This window comes from Panthera tigris, chromosome A1 (assembly GCF_018350195.1).
Source record: "Panthera tigris isolate Pti1 chromosome A1, P.tigris_Pti1_mat1.1, whole genome shotgun sequence".
Lineage (NCBI taxonomy): Eukaryota > Metazoa > Chordata > Mammalia > Carnivora > Felidae > Panthera > Panthera tigris.
In genome coordinates, this window is record NC_056660.1 from 127,312,176 (window position 1) to 127,336,061 (window position 23,886).

The following is a 23,886-nucleotide window of genomic DNA, read 5'->3' on the forward strand; positions in this document are numbered from 1 at the left end:
TTTATAGTGCTATTTTATAACAGTGACATTGAACTGACTTTAGATGACCATTGCTAAGGCCAATTTTTGCCACGTTTAAGATAATCCTAGGAGAGATCTTCTGTATTTATTAAAGGTACATTAACTCTTTCAGACCAACAAGTCAGAGACAATAGAGCACTGAAGATATAATTTCCTAATTGGTAAATTAGGCTCCAAGTTTAGGGATCTACATGAAGAATCAACCTGGAGTTTTTTCAGGATCTTCAAGGCCCCAGAACCTATCACCTCCGGTCTCCTTCATACCAGGTAAGGGTTACTCTGGCATAATAATCTTCAGCTTGTGTCACTGTTTCAGTTCACTGCAGATGTCAGCAGAAGTGTCTTTAGAAAGAAGGGAATAACTTCAGAGAAGGTTCAGGACTTCAGAAGGATGAATGCCATACCAGAACCTCTTTCTAAACTATTCCAATTGCATTTCTTGTTAACCTAACCAGATTTTCCTCAGCTATAAGAGATAGTACTAGATATGGAATGAATATTCTGAAGAATTGGGGAGACTCAAATATCCATTCATTTTTCCTCACAATTCCACCATTAACATTGGAACAAGCCATTAAGTTAATTGAAACAATTACTATATCATAAATTTAAAAAGCCTTGTTTGATCCTATTTGACTACAACAGACTCCCTGAAGAATAGATACTTTTCTAGGAGGGAAATAAATTCTGAGGCATACAATTACAACTGAGGTTAAAAACCTGTGAGTATAATTAAGATATTGTATTAAGGTAGAAAGAGACTATTAAGAAAGAAAGATATACAACAAAACTAAAAGGCAACCAACGGAATGGGAAAAGATATTTGCAAATGACATATCAGACAAAGGGCTAGTATCCAAAATCTATAAAGAGCTTATCAAACTCCACACCCGAAAAACAAATAACCTAGTGAAGAAATGGGCAGAAAACATGAATAGACACTTCTCTAAAGAAGACATCCGGATGGCCAACAGGCACATGAAAAGATGTTCAACGTCGCTCCTTATCAGGGAAATACAAATCAAAACCACACTCAGATATCACCTCACGCCAGTCAGAGTGGCCAAAATGAACAAATCAGGAGACTATAGATGCTGGAGAGGATGTGGAGAAACAGGAACCCTCTTGCACTGTTGGTGGGAATGCAAATTGGTGCAGCCGCTCTGGAAAGCAGTGTGGAGGTTCCTCAGAAAATTAAAAATAGACCTACCCTATGACCCAGCAATAGCACTCCTATGACTTTACCCAAGGGATACAGGAGTACTGATGCATAGGGGCACTTGTACCCCATTGTTTATAGCAGCACTCTCAACAATAGCCAAATTATGGAAAGAGCCTAAATGTCCATCAACTGATGAGTGGATAAAGAAATTGTGGTTTATATACACAATGGAATACTACGTGGCAATGAGAAAAAATGAAATATGGCCTTTTGTAGCAACGTGGATGGAACTGGAGAGTGTGATGCTAAGTGAAATAAGCCATACAGAGAAAGACAGATACCATATGGTTTCACTCTTATGTGGATCCTGAGAAACGTAACAGAAACCCATGGGGGAGGGGAAGGAAAAAAAAAAAAAAAGAGGTTAGAGTGGGAGAGAGCCAAAGCATAAGAGACTGTTAAAAACTGAGAACAAACTGAGGGTTGATGGGGGGTGGGAGGGAGGGCAGGGTGGGTGATGGGTATTGAGGAGGGCACCTTTTGGGATGAGCACTGGGTGTTGTATGGAAACCAATTTAAATTAAAAAAAAAAATTAAAAAAAAAAAAGCATTTGTATCTCCAAAAAAAAAAAAAAAAAGAAAGAAAGGTATACATGCAAGGGTTTCTGAGACTGTGGAGGTTGCATGTCTATGCCCTCTCTGCAGTTGACTCTGCAGATTGATGGTAAGGTTTTGGAAAACATCTCTCTCTGAAATACTTCTTCTCAAGTAGACCGTACAAATGTGTTCACACATGTGCAGACACACACACACACACACACACACACACACACTACAACAAAGATAAATGACTTCTAAAGGACAAGGACACCTGTAACAAAAGTTTAATAGACAGTTTCTCATCTTTCTCCTCACAACTATCTTCAAAATTTTATATCAAGAACAACTCTGATAAGCTTAGTACCACATATAAGGAAGAGTTAGAGAGAAGTACAACAGAGTTAATTTTCCTTCAGGGAAAACTTTTTTTTAAGAGAGGGAGAGAAATTAAAATAAAGTAGTACTTATAGAGGAAGAATATTCTCCAGAGAGAAAAGACATGCAGTTTGTAATTTCATGCACTTAATTAATTGCAGTGCAAATCACTCTCATTAGGAGTCCATTTTAAGCCTACCAGCTCGAACAGCCAGGAAGGAACAATTACGATGAAACCTTGTCCCTGTCTCCTTACTGAGAGTTTCAGAAACTTTTCCAGGGACATCTTGAAAGATTTTTCTTTCTACCACCCCCTTTTTTGTTACCTTTGTAAGTAAAAGCAATGGAATGACATGACAATTCAATGTTTGACTTTGGTTCCTCCTTACCAGCTTTTACTATTGATTTTACAGTGAAAATTCTCAAAAACTCAGAGCCCTGCCCATACTTTAGTTTCTAGAGTGATAAAGCCTTGTAATAAATTCATTAAAGGCTGTGTACATGTTAGGGTTCTGGGTTGCAAACAACAGAAATTAATATTGATGAACTTTAGCAGAAAAAGGAATTCACAAAAATATATAGGATAGAAATCCTATACACCATAGCCCTATAGACTATAGTCCTATAGACTATAGAGTAGACAGGGAGTTTGTAGAACCAGACATGAGTGGGATCCAGGGGAGTAATGAGCTGCCAGGGTGCAACCACACCATCCGTCTTCCTAGGACTCTGGTGCTCACCAGCCAGGCATGTACACTGCTTCTCACACTGTCATCAGCCAAAACCACCATACTACTAATTTTCCACTCAGTAGTGCCACATGTCATGGTGGGTCTAAGCCATCCCCCCAAGATTTGAAGTCCTGGCTAGAGGTAACAGATTGACCATGCTGAGATCTAACTGCCAGCGAGGTGTGCAGAAGGAATATCTGTCCCCCGTAGCTTCCCTGTGGAAGGCTAGGCCCTCTCTCCTACCTACTCTGAGATCCCATCCAAAAAAGAAGAGTGTTGGATACTTACCAACCAAACCAGTTTTCTACTTCAGGATGTTAACTTCCTTGAATTCTTATCCTTTTGTCTATCCCCAGGATTTTATTCCCAAGAATAAATGGAGTGACAGTAATATAAGTTTATTAAAAAAAAAAAGAGGGTACAGAGCATCTATCTTCTTACGATGTCTGGCTAAATGAGTATAAACCTAGTGTCTTAATTCATTGAGACTGTTATAACAAAATACCATAAACTGGGTGACATATAAAGAACAGAAATTTGGAGCACCTAGGTGGCTCAGTTGGTTAAGCATCCAACTTTGACTCAGGTCATGATCTCGCTTCAGGCTCCACAATAACAGTGCAGAGCCTGCGTGGGATTCTCTCTCTCTCCCTCCCTCTCTCTCTGTCCTCTCACTCACTCGTGCCCTCTGCCTCAATCAATCAATCAATCAATAATAAAAAAAAGAACAAATTTATTTTCACAGTCCTGGAGCCTGGGAATTCCAAGATTGAGGCACTGGCAGTTTTGTTGTCTACTGAGAGCCCGTCTCCTAGTCCACAGATAATTTTCTCACCATATCCTTAACTGGGTGAAGGAACTCTCTAGGGCCTCCTTTTGTAAGAGCACTAATTCCATTCATGAGGGTTCTACCTTCATGACCTAATCACCTTCCAAAGTTCCCACATCCTAATACCATCCCCTTGGGGGTTAGGATTTCAAACTATGAGTTTGGGGAGTAGGGAATAAACATTCAGATGATAGCACCTAGACTCACTCACGGAGAAGGTGGTAAGAACTACAACCAAAATACCTTCCTGCCTCGGTGCTCCACAATTTGTGGTCAAAGCTTAAGTGCCTGCTTTAGTGCTAAACAAATTGTGGGACCAGATAAAAATAACTTAGGTACTTGCTTCAGGGAATGCTTTTTCCTGGAAAGACTATAAACCAAAAAAAAAAAAAAAAAAAAAAAAGAGCTTATTTATCAAAATTAACAGTTTGTTCATCAGAGCTCACTTTAAGACCCTCACACTTCACTTCAAGACTTCATTAATCCAAAGCTATTAGTCTTTAAATTAGGCACAATCCCAACGATTTTTCCACTTAGCAAGACCAGACCCTAAAATTCTATAAACATCTTTTTTCTATTTCCCCCTTCTGAAATATTTCTAAGGTTAAAGGTGGTGTTCTCTATTCCAATGAGACTAATACTTCGTTTTGCTTAATCAGTAGATTCTGCTGGTGATCTTTTTAGGGACTTGCCTGCAAACAGAGACATGGTTACACAACATGATCAAGATAACTCTGAAACCCCAGTATTCCCCCTCCACGTTTGCCAAAAAAATAAAAAGTCTATTGAATTACATGTGAGAAACAAAATACCAAGCATTTTATTTTTATGTGTTCATAAATACACTCTCAGAACCTAAAACAGTATATATCATAAACCAAAGGCTCAATAAATATTTGGATGAGTGAAACTACAAATAAATCATGAATCCAATTCTTACTATAATTTTACTGAACAGAAAAACACATACTTTTAAGAGAAATCAAGACAGAAAAAAAAATAACCACAATCTTGTTATTCCAAAAAATTTAATTAACTTTCATATTCCTTTCCAGTTCTTAGCCACATGCAGGCATATATTTTACAGTGCTGTAACTTTAACACAAATGCGCTAGTGTGTTTTGCTTTTCTTCCCAAAAGGCCCCAAGCACTTCCATGGTACCATCTAGTTATAATGATCATCTTAATGATGAGATAATGGTCCATGAATGTGAATCTTCATTACCATCCATTCACTGTTTCTGCCAACTGCAAAGAATGACTTTCACTTATAAAGCAGTTTTATAAAAAATACTAAATAAACCTAAAATCATTAGCCCTCACTTCAGATTTTTCAGTGGATACTTAATGGAACATACCAGAAGTTATAAACTAAAATAAGACAATGTGGGTTCTGGTCCTTTTTTGTTACAGTTATCCTTTGAAAATCAATTAACTTTTACATTTCTTCTTAAGACGAATGGAGCCCTTTCTGCTTGGGTCTCTGTAGAGTACAACTAATACCCTTTGCTAGGCATTCTATAAATACGATATACTCCACAGTTGCTGAATTCTTGTCAAAAATACTATTTCAGATGGTGAAGATAAACACAGAAAAATGACCTTCACAAGGTTACAGAAAAGAAATAAAAATTACATTTGAAGAGGCATGATATCAAGAATTTTAGTCCCAGGTCTTAGCCATGCAACTTTATCAGGTAGATTTAAGTTAGTATTAGCATGAACACAGTGTGCTAGAAGATAAAGTTTGAAAATAACATGTAATATCCAAGTTAAGGGAAAGGCCATACAGACATGCCTTTCTGGTGTTTCATTTTACATTAGTAGCTCAATCTACTGAAGAAAGTTTTCTACAAATAATATTTGTCCACATCAAGTTCAATTTCACTCTAGGAGCACCTGGGTGGCTCTGTCATTTGAGTTTCTGTCTCTTGATTTCAGCTAAGGTCACGATCTCATAGTTTTGGGATTGAGCCATGTGTTAGTCTCCACAGTGAATATGGAGCCTGCATAGGATTCTCTCTCTCTCCCTCTCTCCCTCTGTCTCTCAAAATGAATCAATAACCATTTTTTAAAAATTCAATTTTACTCTAGGGGCATGTGGGTGGCTCAGATGGTTGAACATCTGGCTGTTGGTTTTGGCTCAGGTCATGATCTCATGGTTTGTGGGTTCAAGCCCTGCATCAGGCTCTGTGCTGACAATGTGGAGCCTGCTTGGGATTCTCTCTCTTTTTCTCAAAATAAATAAATAAACTTTCAAAAAATTTCAATCTCACTGTAGATTTCACTGCTACAATTGGTAGCATGATGAACTAAAATAATGCTTGAATACCAGAAATAGTATTTAAGAATATTTAAGAAAACAGTATTAAGACAATGATCATTTCTAATAAAGGAAATCCTCAAAATAAAAACCCTAATGCTATTCAAAATACCTAAGTTCTTATTATAACTGGAAAAATAATTACAGCTAAATATTAAAAAAAAAACAGTTGTTTAACATAGAATAATACTCTGACTGAAAAGATAATACACATTAAAAAAAAAGATCAGATCCTTCACCATACTCCACAGCCTATATCTAGGACACAGCGGAGTAACTTGAAAGACGCAAAATTCCCCCAAAACCACAGCTGCTGCTGTTTCCAAAAGATGAAAAAGATGAAAGTCCTGAGAAGCAGTGAACGCCATTGTGGACCTGATCATTTGGAGTATGACAACCTCAGTGGCCTTTCCAAAAGATTAGTAACTATGCTACACTTCTGCTTCCCTGAATCTGTCAAAGGACAGCTGGACAGATTCTTGAATGCGTTTTGGAATTCAGCTATAATAACCAAAATAGTCAGAGAACCACCTGAGATAGAAGATCTTCTTCTCCTCTGTGTTCTTCCAGTTCATTATCCTTACACTGCTCTATGATTTCTCTCCCCTGTTCAAATGACTATTCTTGTTCTTCACAAGTATTTCAATTTTTCTAGAAACCTCTTTCCACGGTAAACAGACTTCCATTCATTTCCAGTCTCACTGATGAACAGTTGCCCTACATAGTGCCTTCCTCCCAACTTGGTTCTTCACAGAGGAGGTCACTTCCCTGCAGTGCAACCACAGAGAGGCTGCTCTTGTTTTGGGGGCCCAGTGCCTTTCCCCGAGATGGGTTCAGTGCTCTCCTAGTTATTCACGTTAACTTACTGATTGTTACTCTTCCTCCCTTTTGTGAAGCCCTGCTTTGACATTCATGCCAATCAACTCCGCTTCATCAACGCCTTCTGCCAGTCTCCCTGGTCACTATGTCCCATTGACTGAAAAGTGTCTAACTTTTTAGCACTTTGACATCCTGAATCTTGCTATTTGACCTCAGTGTCCATGTGGAAGAGTCACCTCATGTCTAAGTCTCTCAGTTCCTCAACTGTTTCTTTCCCACTGCAGCACCCTCTTCCCTAGCATCGCCCTACATCTTGAAAACATCTTTAATTACCCTCAACACTTAAATCTTAACGTTCAAACATGCTGTCCTCCAAATCTAACTTCCCATCCTTTCAGCCTGTTCAGTTATTCTAATTTCACCTGTTTGCTACCACAGGGGCCTCAAGAAACCTGAACTCTTTTTATATCTACACCTTCTTATATTCACTCATTTCCATTTCCAGCTTAGTTGCCACAATTCATCACTTCTTTCATTCTCATGCAAATACCCCCAATTCCCTTTCTCTATTTTTCAAACACTGCATCCCCACTTTCCAATTTTGGATCAAACCAACTCCCTAGTTGGCGCCTATACCTTGGATGCTCAGCACTACTAGAGAATATTCCAAACACTCAGATGTTGGTTACAAGAAAAATTAATGGTAATGATTATTAACTGCACCTTCAATATGACAAGCTTATCTAACCATGCTAAATATTTAGTTATCTGAATGCAAACACTGCTTCCTCTTGTCCCTAGACTGTGTCCCTACTGTTCTCCCTGCTGGGTACCATCTCCTTTTAGATCTCAGCTAAGGTGTCAGTTCCTCATAAGCCTACATTAGTTTGCTCCCCTATGATACCTCATATTAGACCGCATGTCCTCAGTCATTTTGTGTTTTACGTCTAACAAACAGGATTGTAGTTGCCTATTTTCTTGTTTGTATGCCCTACGGGTTCTAAACTCTATGAAGGAAGAGACTATACTGGTCTTGTGGAGCTTCTCATCTTTAGTTCATAGCATGGTGTATAGCAAAGTACAGACACTAGCTATTTATTGGATAAATGTACAAGTGTATACATAAATACATGACTAACAGATGATTGCATAAATGAACATATTCATCAATATAACTTGTGGTTATTCTTTTATATTTATAAAATTTAACTTGATTCTATAACATGAGTGCGAATATATGGCTTCAAGAAATAAAATTAATGTGAATTAAATCATATTAGGAAAAAAAGAAAGCCAAAGTCAAACATTAACTGGTGCAAAGGAATAAAGAGGGAGAATACTCTTGAAATATATGACCAATGGGGCGCCTGGGTGGCTCAGTCGGTTGAGCATCAGACTTCAGCTCAGGTCACGATCTCACGGTCTGTGAGTTTGAGCCCCGCGTCGGGCTCTGGGCTGATGGCTCAGAGCCTGGAGCCTGCTTCAGATTCTGTGTCTCCCTCTCTCTCTGCCCCTCCCCCGTTCATGCTCTGTCTCTCTCTGTCTCAAAAATAAATAAATGTTAAAAAAAAATTAAAAAAAAAAGAAATATATGACCAAAAAATGGGAAAGTTCCAGAAAGTCAATTGTGAAATATAATATTTATTTATTCTAAAATGTATATTCTAAATTTTATTTATACATTGTAAATTATATATTTTAAATTATTTATTTATTTATACTCAAGTTTTGAATGTCTGTATATAGCCTCCACGTAACAAGGGGTGTGTGTATGTATGTGTGTATGTTTATTTACTATGACATTTAGCATTAACTGTAATTTTTTATAGGAATCACATTGGCATATCAGTCAGAATATCCTGAGATAGAACTCATCTAGAAATGTGGGCAAAAGTCTTACCTTTCCCAGGCTCAAACCTACCAACTGTAATATAAATGATGTTAATCCACTAAAGCAAATACATCATCCAGATAAATTACATAAATAACATCAAACCACTTAACAAAATGGCATGCTACTTTAGTTGAATTCTACAGATTTGGAATACTCTAAAAATGCCTGGCATTGTCTACCTTCTGTTAAATGGATATAAGATTCTAAACAAATGAGATAAATAGGTATGACAAATGATACCTAAGTCTTAAATTGTTAAAAAAAAAACCTTCTAACCATCTTGCCAGGATTTTCAGCAAAATCAAACCAAAGCAAACAACAGCAGAAACACAGATCATATGCTTCCTAGTTCCTTTCCTATATACAGTTTTATTTTAATGAAATCTCTTTGATCTTTGGTAGTGCTCATTGCGGGAGGGAGGGGATATTTTTATATTTTGGTCCTTTCCTAAATTTTAGCTGAACACATGTTCTTGTTCTGGATTTCTCAGAGTAGTGCTCTGCAGTCATTATTAAATTTGAATCAGTGGATACATTATGCAGTATAAACATAATAATTAAACGAATGTCACTAAGAGTGTTTTCACCGAGGTTTTTTTTTTTATGAACATAATATTGCAAGTCAAAAGAATATGACTTTTAAAGAATGTCAACTCTCTCTAAACACTTCAATGATGAATAATTCTGGATTATGTAAGGATGGTCAGGCAGGGGGGTGTTTACGGAAAACAAGCTATCTGAGGAGCTGAAAATTATAATTCCTGAACAAAAATAAAGTGCTTTTATTCAGCTCTGCACTCTGCAGGCCATAGTACTGTGTTCTTCAATCAACTTTTCATAGCAAAACAAATACTTCACTGGGATCATTTTGGGGAAATATAGAATTCCCAACCAATCTATACAATAAAACAAGTAAAGTTAGCATAAAAAAGGTTTGGAAACACGTGCAAAGTCAGCACCCTCTTTAGCGTTTTTAAGAACGTGAGAGCCTGGTGACATAGAAATTTTGGCTATAAACATAAACCGTTCCTTGGTACATGTTACTTTAGTGACATACATATATAGAGTAAAATACTGTGGTATAGTGTCAGTCCATTGGGGTATCCGTAATTAGAATGCCAGGAAGTACTACAAGAATGAAAAGGTACTATTGTAGTCTGAAAAAGAAATTGGAGTTTGATAATTATCTTATTCTTTTGTAAATTTAGGGCATGACAGACTTCATAAAACATTCAGAGATTCTATGATGTAGGAGGAATAAAGTCAGTGTTATTTAGCTGTTTATTTTAGGTTAGATCCAAGAATTGCTACTGATTCTGGAAAAAAAAAAAGATGTGGTTCCTCAAGATACTATATATTAAAGATAAAGTGTTCTATCAGTCTTACAGTCTAATTTTAATCTTGAAAATCACCAATTTCAAAGCAAAAATGAAACCAGATTTAATTACACAGAGCAAATGTTTCAGAAACAAAAGGCTTGCAATATTTTATGGGTGTTCTGGGAAGTTTTGACAAACACTATGCCCAAAAATTAACACTTGAATAAATCAAAGACAAAGGAACCCAGTTTCTTTCTCACAGTATCATCAAGACTCTTGGAAGTATTGCTTCCCAATTTCTTTGCCTTCATTACTTTTAACTCCAAATCTAGCCCAAGAAACTGTATTTCTAAGGAATATTTCACAATCACAATTATGTGTGCCCATTTTCAATTTGAAAAGTTTTGCCTATAGATCTTCCACACAGCTTTCAATAAGAACTTACCAGATAAATGTCTCAAAATTTGAGCACAGATCCAATATGAAGGTGCAAGTCTTGTGGGTACACTCTGAAATACAGCCCTTTAGCTTCTTAATTCCTTAGATTCAAAATATGCCAAAGATGGAATGCCCATATTCCAAAGATGGAATGCCCACTGTTAATACCTTCTTAAATTAAGATCAAATTTCAAAGATAAGATATGTCTCCTTAACTAGGCTTCTGTTTTTCTTTTGTTTGGATTTCTTTTTGTTTTCTGTTTTCCTTTTGTTTGAATTTGATTCAGTAACAAAATACAGAAAATTACCTTTTTTATGTTCACTCTAATGTACTGTGTGTACTCAGGAACACTAGATGATAGGTAGTTCATCAGAAAATCAATGTTTAACTAGCATCTGAGACCAGCTCCTCTGCGAATAGCACATAACTCATGTAAGTATTTCTAGAAGATCCTTGTAAAATGAACCCTTATTTGACTAAAGTAGTCTCTCTCCCTGTGTTGGTGAGTCTGTTTTATTTCTAAGAGTGACCACTTCTTCCCTTAAATTCTTTTCTTTTCTTTTTTTTTTTTTTTTGAACACAGTAATACAAATGCACACAGAGTACTTCTCTAGACAGGTAATAGGACACTAGTGATGAGAAATTGTTTCTAATATTCTCTACTCACGCATATTCCTGCATACACATCCATCTAGGGATGTGTCATCATGTCACAAGGGTAAAACTTGCTCCTTGGCTCTCATTTTATTATAGCTGATGCAGTAGTGAAACACAGCTAGAGAGACTTAACACTACTCCCCCGTACTAGCCCTCTGCTCCCACAACTTCTTATCTGTGTGCAGGGAGCAATCTCCACAGGTATGGCAAGCTAAACCTTCCTCAAAGTATCTGGAGGAACATGGACCACCCAGGGAAAGTTAAGTCAGGGTGAGAGATTCGACCAGCGAAAGCTCCTAATTCTTGAGGATGCTGGCCAGAGAAATATGTAGAAGTCAGTAAGGGTTGTTACCCAATTGAAGCAAGTAAAAAGAAGAGGAAACCAACAAATGCAACAAAAACAAACATGATCTCTTCTAATATTTTCCTAAATAAGTGTAGCAGTAGCAGTAGCTGATGTTATTACATATTAGGTACTTATAGTACTAAGTATTTTATCCTCACAGCAAACCCATGAGGCAGGGACTTCCATTATTTCGATTTTGCCCTTGAAATATTACAAAGTTGGAATGGTTAAGTAACTTTCCCAAGGTCACAGAGGTAGTAAGTGGTGAGGTAGAATGCAAATTCAACCTGTCTGCATCCTAACCACTTACTACTCTGCCACCACAAAAAGGTCATTTCATTCTCCATGTTTCTGTGTCTGCCCCCTTAGTACATGAAGATGTCCCATTTGCTACCATTCAATGTTCAAGGGACAACTGTCCTTGTCTCTAAGAAAAACTTCCCTTCAGGTTAAGAGTCCTTCTTATCACCTGTTTTCCTTTTATTAAGCTGTGTCCATTTTCCCCTTCCATTTTCCTCTCCACCTTACACACTGCCCTCTTTTCCTTTTCACTGTTCTTTCCCCTTCATCTGCTTATTCTCCTTTCTCCTTTGTCCCACTCCATTGCCATCTCTCTTATCCTCATTTCCTTGACCTCTCACTATTACACTTTTCCCTACACACACACACACACACACACACACACACATACTCACACACATGTGCACACATTTCAGAGGTCCTTACTGTTACCACCATTAGAAGTAAATACAAAGTAAAAATGGAAGCAATGGTCTGAGAGAAGATATTTTATAATGCATATATCCAACAGAGGACTCTAGAATATATAAACAGCCACCAGAAATCAGTAAGTGAAAGAAAAGCTGAATAAATTTTTAAATGGGCATAGCATAAAATACGTTATTCATAAGTTAAATAAATATATTAGTAGCTAAACAACACTACCTGTCATCAGAGTAATATAAAGCATAGTAAGATACTGCTCACTACACATTCACCAGAACTGATAAAATGAAACATTAAGAACACCAAGTGAGGTTGAGGATGCAGAGCAAATGGAACTACCACACATTGCCAGCGGGAGAGTAAAATAGTATATCACTTGGAAAATTGTTAGGCAGTAACTAAAATAAACATATGCTTACCTATGACTCCGACATTACGCCCCTAGGAATATAACCAAGAGAAATAATTGCATATGTCCACCAAAAGACTTGTATGCAAAAGTACACAGCAATTTTACTCATAATACATGCTCCCCATACAAGAAATATCTCAAATGTCCATCAATAAGAGAGTGTAGATAAGTAAATTATGGTATGCTCACACAGTGGAATACTGCACTACAATAAAAAAGAGCAAACTATTGATATATACACTAATATGGATAAATATCAGAAAGCATTTTAAGTGATAGCAGACAAACACAAAGAGTGCTCACGATACAATCCTATTTATATGATGTCCAAGAAGGGGCCAAACTAATTTTCAGTGATAGGAGTTAGCAAACTACATGGTGATTACATGGGTGTATAAATACATAAAATTTTATCAAGATATATACTTAAGAGTTGCATACTCTACTGCGTGTAAACTATCCCTTAATAAAAAAAAAATTTATGGTGCATCTGGGTGGCTCAGTTGGCTGAGTGTCTGACTTCAGCTCAGGTCATGATCTCATGGTTCATGAATTTTAGCCCTGCATCAAACTCTGGGCTGACAGCTTAGATGGAGAGGGAACCTGGGTGGCTCAGTCAGTCGAGTGTCCAATTTCAGCTTAGGTCATGATCACAAAGTTCGTGAGTTCAAGCCCCACATTGGGCTTGCTGCTGCCAGTACAGAGCCTGCTTCAGATCCTGTCCTCCTCTTTATTTGCCCCTCCCCCATTCATGCTCTCTCTGTCTCTCTCTCTCTTTCAAAAATAAAATGTAAACATTAAAAAATGTAAATGGAGAAAAAACACTTAAGAGAGAAATATGAAAATCTATGACATTCCAAATTATTTCTTTGCCAAGTTCATAGCATTTCTTTTTTTTAATATGAAATTTATTGCCAAATTGGTTTCCATACAACACTCAGTAGTGCTCATCCCAACAGATGCCCTCCTCAATGCCCATCAATGCCCATCACCCACCTTCCCCTCCTTCCCACCCCCCTTCAACCCTCAGTTTATTCTCAGTTTTTAAGAGTCTCCTATGGTTTGGCTCTCTCCCTAACTTCTTTTTTTCCTTCCCCTCCCCCATGGTCTATTGTTAAGTTTCTCAGTATCCACGTAAGAGTAAAAACATATGGTATCTTTCTCGTATGACTTATTTCACTTAGCATCACACTCTCCAGTTCCATCCACGTTGCTACAAAAGGCCATATTTCATTCTTTCTCATTGCCAAGTAGTATTCCATTGTGTATATAAACCACAATTTCTTTATCCATTCATCAGCTGGTGGACATTTAGGCTCTTTCCATAACTTGGCTCTTGTTGAAAGTGCTGCTGTAAACATTGGGGTACAAGTGCCCCTATGCACCAGCACTCCTGTATCCCTTGGGTAAATTCCTAGCAGTGCTATTGCTGGGTCATAGGGTAGATCTAGTTTTAATTTTTTGAGGAACCTCCACACTGTTTTCCAGAGTGGCTGCACCAGTGTGCATTCCCACCAACAGTGCAAGAGGGTTCCTGTTTCTCCACATCCTCTCCAACATCTATAGTCTCCTGATTTGTTCATTTTAGCCACTCTGACTGGTGTGAGATGGTATCTGAGTGTGGTTTTGATTTGTATTTCCCTGATGAGGAGTGATGTTGAGCATCTTTTCATGTGCTTGTTGGCCATCTGGATGTCTTCTTTAGAGAAGTGTCTATTCATGTTTTCTGCCCATTTCTTCACTGGATTATTTGCTTTTCAGGTGTGGAGTTTGGTGAGTTCTTTATAGATTTTGGATACTAGCCCTTTGTCTGATATGTCAATTGCAAATATCTTTTCCCATTCCGTAGTTCATAGCATTTCAAGCCATTAACAGATGTCCTTCTTCTGTGAGAGTCAATACACAGCCCTGAAGTCAAAGTGACCCTATCCCATATGGAAAGCTAACTGATGGATACATTGAAGGTTTTCAACACCTCAGATCTTACAATTCTGTTTTGTCATCCTTGAAAGTTTGTAAAGGTTGCTTAATCACAATACACAAAAGCTCAGACACGTTAGGCTTATTTATAGAGTGTTGTTAAACGGCATACATTTGAACACATTTAAAGCACCTGGTCAAAACAACCCAAAGTAGAACTGTGGAACTGTTCATTCTAAAAGGCTCTCTCAATTTCAGTATCTTGACCCAGGCACTTCATTAGGAAGGTAATAGCTGCAGGCCAAAGTTCCCTTCAAAAAATAGTTACTCTTGGGGCCACACTGTGTCTTTCTAAAGGTGTCGCATAAGCCTCCAGACCCACTGTGTGATACCTGACAGAGCAAGTTTCTGGTGTGCTGATACACAGGAAGAAAGAACAAAAAGTTATGATGTTAAGAAATTAAGGAAAATAAATCCAAAGGACATGAAAAGCCTCCTTTCCCATCAAAGATTTACAATTACCCATGTCTCAATGTAGGTTGATGAAGAGACCTGGTGGCAGGCTTACCTTCAACAACAAGGAACTGAGACAACTTGGCTAAAATAGTCTCAACTCCCCATTAGCCCTTTCTCTGAAGGAATCTGGGGGTTTGGTTAACTGAAGTGGCTACAGGATGTAAGCCCTAACTTTACCTTCTGCTTCCCTTCCAAAGCTTAGATATTCCAGAAAATTATACACCTGATTTTTATAGTTCTCAAATACTCAATTCACAAATAATTTTTGCCTCAGAATGTAATAATAGTCCCTTTCATACATTCTTAGTCTTTGTTTCTTGTTAGTCACGCTTGTCCATGGTTTCTCCTGGCTGCCTTCATGTATAAATTACCCTGGTTTCACCTTTCTAAAAGACAAACTCTTTCCTCCAAAATACTGAATAAGTTTGCAAATGGTAAGCACAATTTCACTTACACTTGATTCTTAGATTCTTATTAAGAAGGAAACAAACTGAACCAACGTAAGTATAACCATACTGACAATTCTCTATTTGACACTTAGAGACTTTTTGTTTTTAGCAACACATTTAAATGTAACTAATTGAGTTAGGTTTTTACCTAAGAATTTTAATTATATACATGGCCAACTACATAGAGATATATTAGATCTATTGCATTATTTTCTTTTAATAGCAGATGATATAACATGAGGTTTGAATGAGAAATCATGGTTAGCCATCGAATTCTTTTAGATACCAAAGTTAAATGAATGCATCACAGCTGAAATTTATTTAAATTTTAACTATATTCTCTTCTTACTCAAATGTAGACAAAACAAGATAATGATTCTAAGATAAACCTGCTGTGCAGAAAAGAGTTAACATCAGGCCTGTGACATTATCTTCAGAAAAACCTGTTTGAAAGTTTGCCCTTGGCTGGTATCTAGAAACTGGGATTTCAGGAGACTGCCCACCATTCCCTAAATGGTAACAGACATTCACTGTGCCTAACCTGGTTCTAAAAGAGAAAAAAAAAAAGTGGTTTGTGCTGAACAACTGCTTTCCTTCTTGGAATCTGAAATTTAGGCATAGGCTGGATAGAGGGTGCCTAAGTGACCAGCCCCCAGTAAAAATTCTGGGCACTGAGTCTATTTTTTATTTCCTGGGTTTTTACCTTGCTTTTTTTTTAATTGTGGTAAGAACATTTAGCATAAGATCTCCCCTGACCAATTTTTAAGCGCACAACACAATGTTGTTCATTATAGGCATAATGATACAGATCTCTAGAGCTGATTCATTTTGCATAATTCAAATGATATACCCATTGAATAGCAATTTCCCATTTCCCTATCCTTAGCCCCTGCCAACCTCCTTATCTTTCTGTGAGTTGCACCGTTTCACATTCCTCATACAAGCACCAAGTCTTTCAGAGGTTTTTCTGGTATAAGACTTTTCCGGTGACACATTTCACAGGTGTTGTCACAGCTCACTTCTAGAGGAATTAAGGGCATCCTGTCTGACTCTACTGTAATGGGAGACTCTAGGAAGCTTCCGGCTGCTTTCCTCCAGATTTTGCCCCATGTGCCTTTCTCTTTGCTGATTTTGCTTTGTGTTCTTTGGCTGTAATAAATCTCAGCCATGAATAGGACTATTGGCTGAGTCCTGCGAGCTCATCTAGCAAATCATGGAATCTAGGGGAAATCTTGGTGACCCCTGACTCAATCCCTGATATCTGGGAATCCTGCCCTATACACAGATGAACAGTAGTAGTTCATCTTTGATCCCAAAGAGAGGGGAAATCAGTTTTTTGAGACAGTATTTTTCAAACAATGTTCAGGTCAAGCTGCCATATAAAATTCCCAACTGCTTCAGTGTGTTTGATCAATAAGTGTACAATCTTCCTTACATACATGATTCATCAAAAACAAAAACCAAAGACAACTAGACACATATTTCCACTTTCCATTTCTTTAAGAATTTGGTATATTCCTACTTACCTAGTAGTAATTTCTTCATACCTTTTAATAACACAAGTCCTTTGAACTGGTCTGTAACAATTCAAACTAAACTCAGTATCACAGAAGGCAGTTACTAGCAAAATTTCTTCTAATTACAACTTTTCTAACAACTTCTAGGCAAATCCAGAAGCACCTTTCCTAGACATGCCTTCAATTTGGCGGAGAATGGGGAAGAATCACATTTGTCACCTAACAAATTGCTTTGTTCTCATAATCTTAGCGAATGCTCTAGAGTCTTTCCAAATATGGGCCACTGGCTTCTTCCTTTCTTTCCTATTCAATCTTCTTAAAAATGCAGCTGACCAAAACAGCAAAGAATGGATGTGCCCATTATCCATACTTTCTTTCTCAATGTTTACCTGGCAACATTGTTCTTAAAGAGTAAAACCTCCATTGCTAAAGAGCAGAGAAAGAACAAAAACACAACTATTCTGCAAAGTCAGCAATACAAAAGTTATTGAATGATGGAGACAGCGACTGTGCGTGATCCTTCCATAACTAACACTATATAAAACCACCTCCTTTTGGGAACTGAAACAGTATTCTGGTAAGCAACACCTTGATGTGTCAAAGGCCAAATTACTAGCCTCCTGAATATAATTGCTTATTTCCTTGGATTCTTATTACATGGCAATCTATTCTTGATTCAAAATTCATTTTGCATCAGTGAACATGGCCTACTGTTTCCAGATATGTATGCCTATGTATTAATGTGTTAATTAGTTCTCATGTGTTAAGAATTTTTTTTATTAAATCACATATGACCAATATTAATTTTCCAAGTCCAAGTCTCCTTTCTTAGATGTTTATTCTCATTCACCAATACCTGTTCAACTGCTCTGTGTAAAACCGTTGGACTAAAACAGCTTCTCCTGTAGAGGTAGAGACATTTTCCTCCCAATCAAATCAGGCAATGAGCCACAAAATCTCAAAAGACCAAAGATAACAATCACCATCCAAAATATAAAACGGGAAAATGTTGCCCAGAGGCACTCACCCACTGGAGTCTGCAGAAGTGATAGCAATCAGTGGTAGAATCTTCAGAGGGAGGCTGGTCGGTCTGGGAATGTTCTCTGATTCACTTTTCAAGTCTGCTTGTTCCAACTGTCTGAAGGCAAGAGGGGGAAGCTGAACATTGCGGCAAGAAAGTCTCCGTACAAGATAGGGTTCCATTCCTCGTAAAGGGTCTTCCTCTTCATTACTGGAATGCAGTGTTTCCTCAGAAGCCTAAGACAAAAGGTGAAGAAAGTACAGTACTCAATAATGATGGCTTTACACTTTTGGAGAGAGAAATTAAGGGAAATTATATATGAAAAAATATATTAATTTTATTTTATTATATATATATAATTTGTATTTTATTTTGTGTGTGTATATATATAACATTTATTTTGTTATATATATATATAACATTTATTTTGTGTGTGTGTGTATATATATATATGTATATATATATAACAATGAAGCAACAATACTAACAGAAATATTTTATGAAAAGATCAGAACTAATAACTGAAATCTAGATTTATTTTCAAAAGAATAAATTTGTTCATCAATATATTTAGATTAGGATCAGTGGTTGCAGTTAACTGATCTCCAATAATATTAGAATTTATTAACTCCGTGCATGAATTCTATAAAATCAAGGGCAAGTCAAAATAGTTTTCTACCTTCTAAAAGATGACTTATAGAAAATTAATATATACATATCTTCACATATGACATAGGTATACATACATGCCTATGAAGAACAAGGGAGAAAATAAGTTATATTCTTTTTCTTTTCATACTTAGGGCCATAGTTATAACACATATTTTCACATGTTATGTGTCACTTGGATAAATATTCTATGCAAAGTTTTATAGTAAGATTTTTTAAGGGGAATTTAAAAAAGGACATGAAAAGGAAAGCTGAGAGCCCAGCAGATCATAGCTGAATTTTGCAAATTAGATCCTTATTATCCATATGCAGAGGCAAATCACGCTTAGAATAAAGTAGAAAACTTATTATTTTGATGCTAGTTGGAAAAAATATAATGTTCCATGAGCAATTCCCAGTGGTTGGAAAGTCTACTCGAGCAATGTTTATTATATCCATGTATTCAGAATGACAGAATCACCGACTGTTACCAGATAACATGCTGGGTTCTAGAGTCTCTGTGTTGCCACATTCTCCTATCATATTCTTAGAGTACTGCTGAATCTCCCTGTGTTTTCTGTTTCTTTATTAGAAACATAATAAAGTATATTGCTCACTACCTGCAATGTGATACACAGTCATAAATAGCAGTTTTGTTTCCTTCTGAGTTTTACAGGTAAAGAAACTCTTCCTGGGAATCAAAGTACTTCTCCAAAATTTAGGCTGTCCATTATATGCTAAAAATGGACTTTGGAGGCACCTGGGTGGCTGAGTCAGTGTAGCATGCGACTCTTGATTTTGGCTCAGGTCATGATCTCACTGTTCGTGAGCTCAAGGCCCACAGTGGGCTCTGCGCTGACAGCGTGGAGCCTGCTTGGGATTCTTTTTCTCTTCCTTTCTCTCGGTTCCTCCCCCACTTGTGCTCTCTCCCTACCTATCTCTTTCTCTCAAAATAAATAAATAAACTTAAAAAATGTGTTTTAATAATTGACTTTGAAGATGTGCCTGGGTAGTTCAGTCGGTTAAGCATCCGACTTCGGCTTAAGTCATGATTTCATGGTTTGAGTTCAAGCCCTGCATGGGGAATGTGCTGTTAGCACAGAGCCTACATCAGATCCTCTGTTCCTCTCTCTCTGTGCCCTTCACCAGCTCACTCTGTCTCTCTGTCTCACTCAAAAATAAACAAACATTTTTAAAACTTGACTTTGGAGAGCCCACCCCTAGTTTAGAGTTTCTGTTGTGCTTCTTATTATACTAATACCTTTAGATAAGTAAGGTCCATTGTCCTTTTGAACACAGAAGATAATGATTTTTACCACTCAAAGTTACTGTCTGGACCAGAGATACGAAGTATTTAAAGCACCAATAACTAGTGCAGTTTGCACTCAACAAAATGGCAGCTAGTATTATTATAATCCAAGCTAATTTCCTTTATATTTTCAGAGCACTATACTGCCTTTGATACTTTATTTATCCATATCATTTCCATATAGAGAATTTGTCTGTTTCTGGTTTAGACCTTGAAAAATGTGAAAAGATAGGCAATAGTGTACTCTGTTCACCCATGGATTTTATTATCTAATTTTATGCGTAAGTAGAATAAAATAAGGGCAACAAGAAGGTCAAGAAAAGGTCTAAGCTAAAATAAAAGTTCATTTGTTTCAAACCTAGATACGAAGATCCAGATTCTGTGAATCTGTGCTTTGAGGACTCTACTTGCTTTGCAGAACAACATTAATAATAATAATGCCCTTACAAAGGAGGCGGTCTTGCCATTTCTAACAACACAGATGCACCTTGAAAGCATTATGCTAAGTGAAATATGTCAGAAAAAAACAAATTCTGTATGATCTCACCTCTATGTAGAATCTAAGAGGAAAAAAAAAAACTCATAGAAAACAGGTCAGATTTGTGGTTACCAGAAGCAGGAGTGCAGGGAGGGGAAATTGAATGAAAGCAATCAAAAGGAACAAACTTACAATTATAAGTAAGTACTAGGGATATAATGTACAATGTGGTGAGTTTAGTTGATATATATATATATATATATATATATATATATATATATGAAAGATGTTGAGAGTAAATCCTAAGAGTTCATTATGAGGAAATTTTTTTTTCTTTTCCTTTTAGTATCTATTTGAAATGATGCCTGTTAACTAAACTTATTGTGGTCATGATTTCACATCTGTAAGTCAAATCACAATGTTGTTAAACTTATATACTCTATGTCAATTACAACTCAGCAAAACAGAGAACAAATTTAATAATAACAATGACCAATATTTATTGACTCCTTATTAAATGGTACTGTGTTTTACATATACCAACTCATATAAATTTTATTGAAATTTTCTGAGTTGGGTCCTATTACTTTTCCCATTTTACACATAAAGAAACAGAGACCTATAAAACAGCATACCTTCAGCCATATGATTAGTAGGATAACCCTTCCAGTTTGCCTGGCATTGTAAGTTCCATGTCTGTAGAAACCCCCCAGTCCCAAACTAGGATGGCTGAATACCCTACAAGTCAAGATCCAAAACCAAATCTCTTTCAGTTAAAGGTGCAACTACTAACAACTATGTTTTACTACTTCTAACAAGTATGATATGGCAGGGTGCAGACTACCAGCAAAGAACATATATACTCATCGACCAAAATTTAATAAGCCTCACATTTTCATTAAAATAATAGTAATAGTAACAACAACAACAACAACAACAACAACAACAACAACAACAGAACTGAAATCAAGACAGCCTATTAATAATAACCCTTGTTGGGGCGCCTGGGTGGCTCGGTTGGTTAAGCGGCCCACTTCGGCTCAGGTCATGATCTCGCAGTCTGTGAGTTCGAGCCCCGCGTCGGGCTCTGGGCTGACAGCTCAGAGCCTGGAGCCTGTTTCAGATTCCGTGTCTCCCTCTCTCTCTGACCCTCCCCCGTTCATGCTCTGTCTCTCTCTGTCTCAAAAATAAATAAACGTTAAAAAAATTTAAAAAAAAATGACCCCTGTTGATTAAATCAGGAGATAGAGTTTCCTGGCCCAACTTTGCCATTAATTACTTTTATGCTATTCAGAAGTCACTGAAGCTGTCGGGCTTTAATTTCCTTAGACACAAAATTGAGAGGTTGTACAAAATGACCCTTAAGACCACTTTCAGTTTTGAATAGTCTGATTTTAAATCGCCAATGGCAAAATCAATGTTTAGGGAGACGGCGATAACAGAAAACAAAGAGAAAAGGTATACATGTAACATTCTTAGCTTTTAGATTGAAAAAGTGAGCCTCTGTGTGTTTGTGTTCTGTGTGTTCATCTAAGGACACAAGTGCAGAATGAACCCACATTCTGGGATTGCTAACAGGTCATAATCTGCCTTACACATTTCTCAAGAAGTTAATGACTGAAGTATATAGATACCCTTCTTCAGGATGAACACAGAAAAGAACAAAGGATGAGTCTAGCAGAGCTGAACACTGAATGCAACTGGCCAAAGCTAATATATTTTTATAAGTGCTAAACTGCCCACTCTGATAATAGCATTGCTACTGCAAAAACACTTTATATAATCCAGGCTATCTGATTAAAGACTTAATGTTTGTGACATTGTCTTTTAGATAAAACCACCTCAAGAGGTAACCTCTTTTGAGAGAACAACCTATATTAAAAATAAAGTGGTATTTTTATCTTGACAATAAAAATGATAAAACAGTGTATGTCTGTATCCTAACATTTCCATTCAAAAACAGTATGACAAACGGTTTTTTAAAAATTCCAGATCCACGTGCATCAATGATCTTTCAAAAATAAAAAGAACAATTTTATCGGGTAGAAGACAGGAGATTAAGTGGCCTTATTCTGGAAAGCAATGTAAAACTGACTACTGGGATAACAAATATCTTATTGCTGGAAAATGGCATTTTTGCAAAGGCTGAAGGGATAAGATAGTATTTATAATATCTCTAAGCAATCACTTCTTAAAATGTGGTGCTCAAACCCCCTGCATGAAAATCAGAGACAGTGCCTGTTAAACTTCAGATTCCCAGGCCCTGTTCCAGATCTGCATAATGAGAATCTCTATGACTAGGGCCTGGGAGTCTCAATCAGTCTCAAGGATGATTCCTATGCATACTAAAACTTGGAACCAATAATTTTGCATTTTAGACATAGTCCAATAAGAATGGCAAAGATCCAAGTACAAAGATGTTCACTCCAGCTTATGTATAATAATGAACAACTGGATGTAATGTAATTGTTGTATTGAAGGATTGGCTTAATAAATTTTGATTTATCATATTATGAAATACTAAGAGGTTGTTAAGGCACAAGCATATGTGATTATGGTTATGATATAACATTGACTAAGAAAAACAGATTACAAAGTGATATTATTTTTGTAAAACAAGGCTCAAACAAAACAATAAAAATTTAACATATTGTATTCATAGAAAAATTATGGACAGATATATCCCAATTTTCTAAAATGGCTTTTTCTGAGTGACAGTATTGGCAGTGATTTTCATATTTTTGTTTACTACCACCTCTTATATTTTCCATCAAAAATGTAATATTTAGGGATTAAAAAGTATAGTGAAAGTCTCAGTAATAAAATAATATTTACCTTGTTATTGATTCAACTCAGAAATATCACTTACTTAGCTTTAAGATATACAATATCAAAAGAGAAAAAACACTACAATGTTTGAATGAGTTTAATGCAAACCTGTTAAGTTGTAATAAAATGAAATTCCCTTTGGTAATTAAACAATTTATTTGGAATAGATTTAAAAAATAACTTTGAAATAATTCTTTTCACTGTTAGGACAAATATGTCTCTGAAAGGCATACCTAAGGAAAACAAGCCCATAATAATTAAGACTTATAATAACTGAGTGAACATTAAATATGTTGTTATTATTATCATTTTATTATTTTCTTCTTTGTTTTCTTCAGCTTCTGTGCAGAGTATTTAATTAATTTCTTTGTTCTCTTTTTCCATCCCAAAGTAGATGGCAAATCAGTTTGCAAAGCCCGAAGAATGGGGACCTACACATAACTGGTGTTAAATAAATTGCTATGATTGCTGATAACCTCATAGTTTTTGATATTTGTTTCATTTGTGTATATAAAAATGAAGTTTTCTAAAGAGAAATTACCGTAA

General features: G+C 36.6%; 1 protein-coding gene across 1 annotated transcript in view; it reads right to left on the reverse strand.

Annotated features, from left to right (window-relative positions):
- PDE4D (phosphodiesterase 4D) overlaps positions 1 to 23,886 on the reverse strand; it is a 1,404,509-nt gene that overhangs the window by 919,181 nt on the left and 461,442 nt on the right. The window contains exon 5 of the mRNA XM_042987253.1: positions 18,083 to 18,312. Coding sequence (XP_042843187.1) covers positions 18,083 to 18,312 — 230 coding nt within the window. The remainder of the gene's footprint in view (positions 1 to 18,082; positions 18,313 to 23,886) is intronic.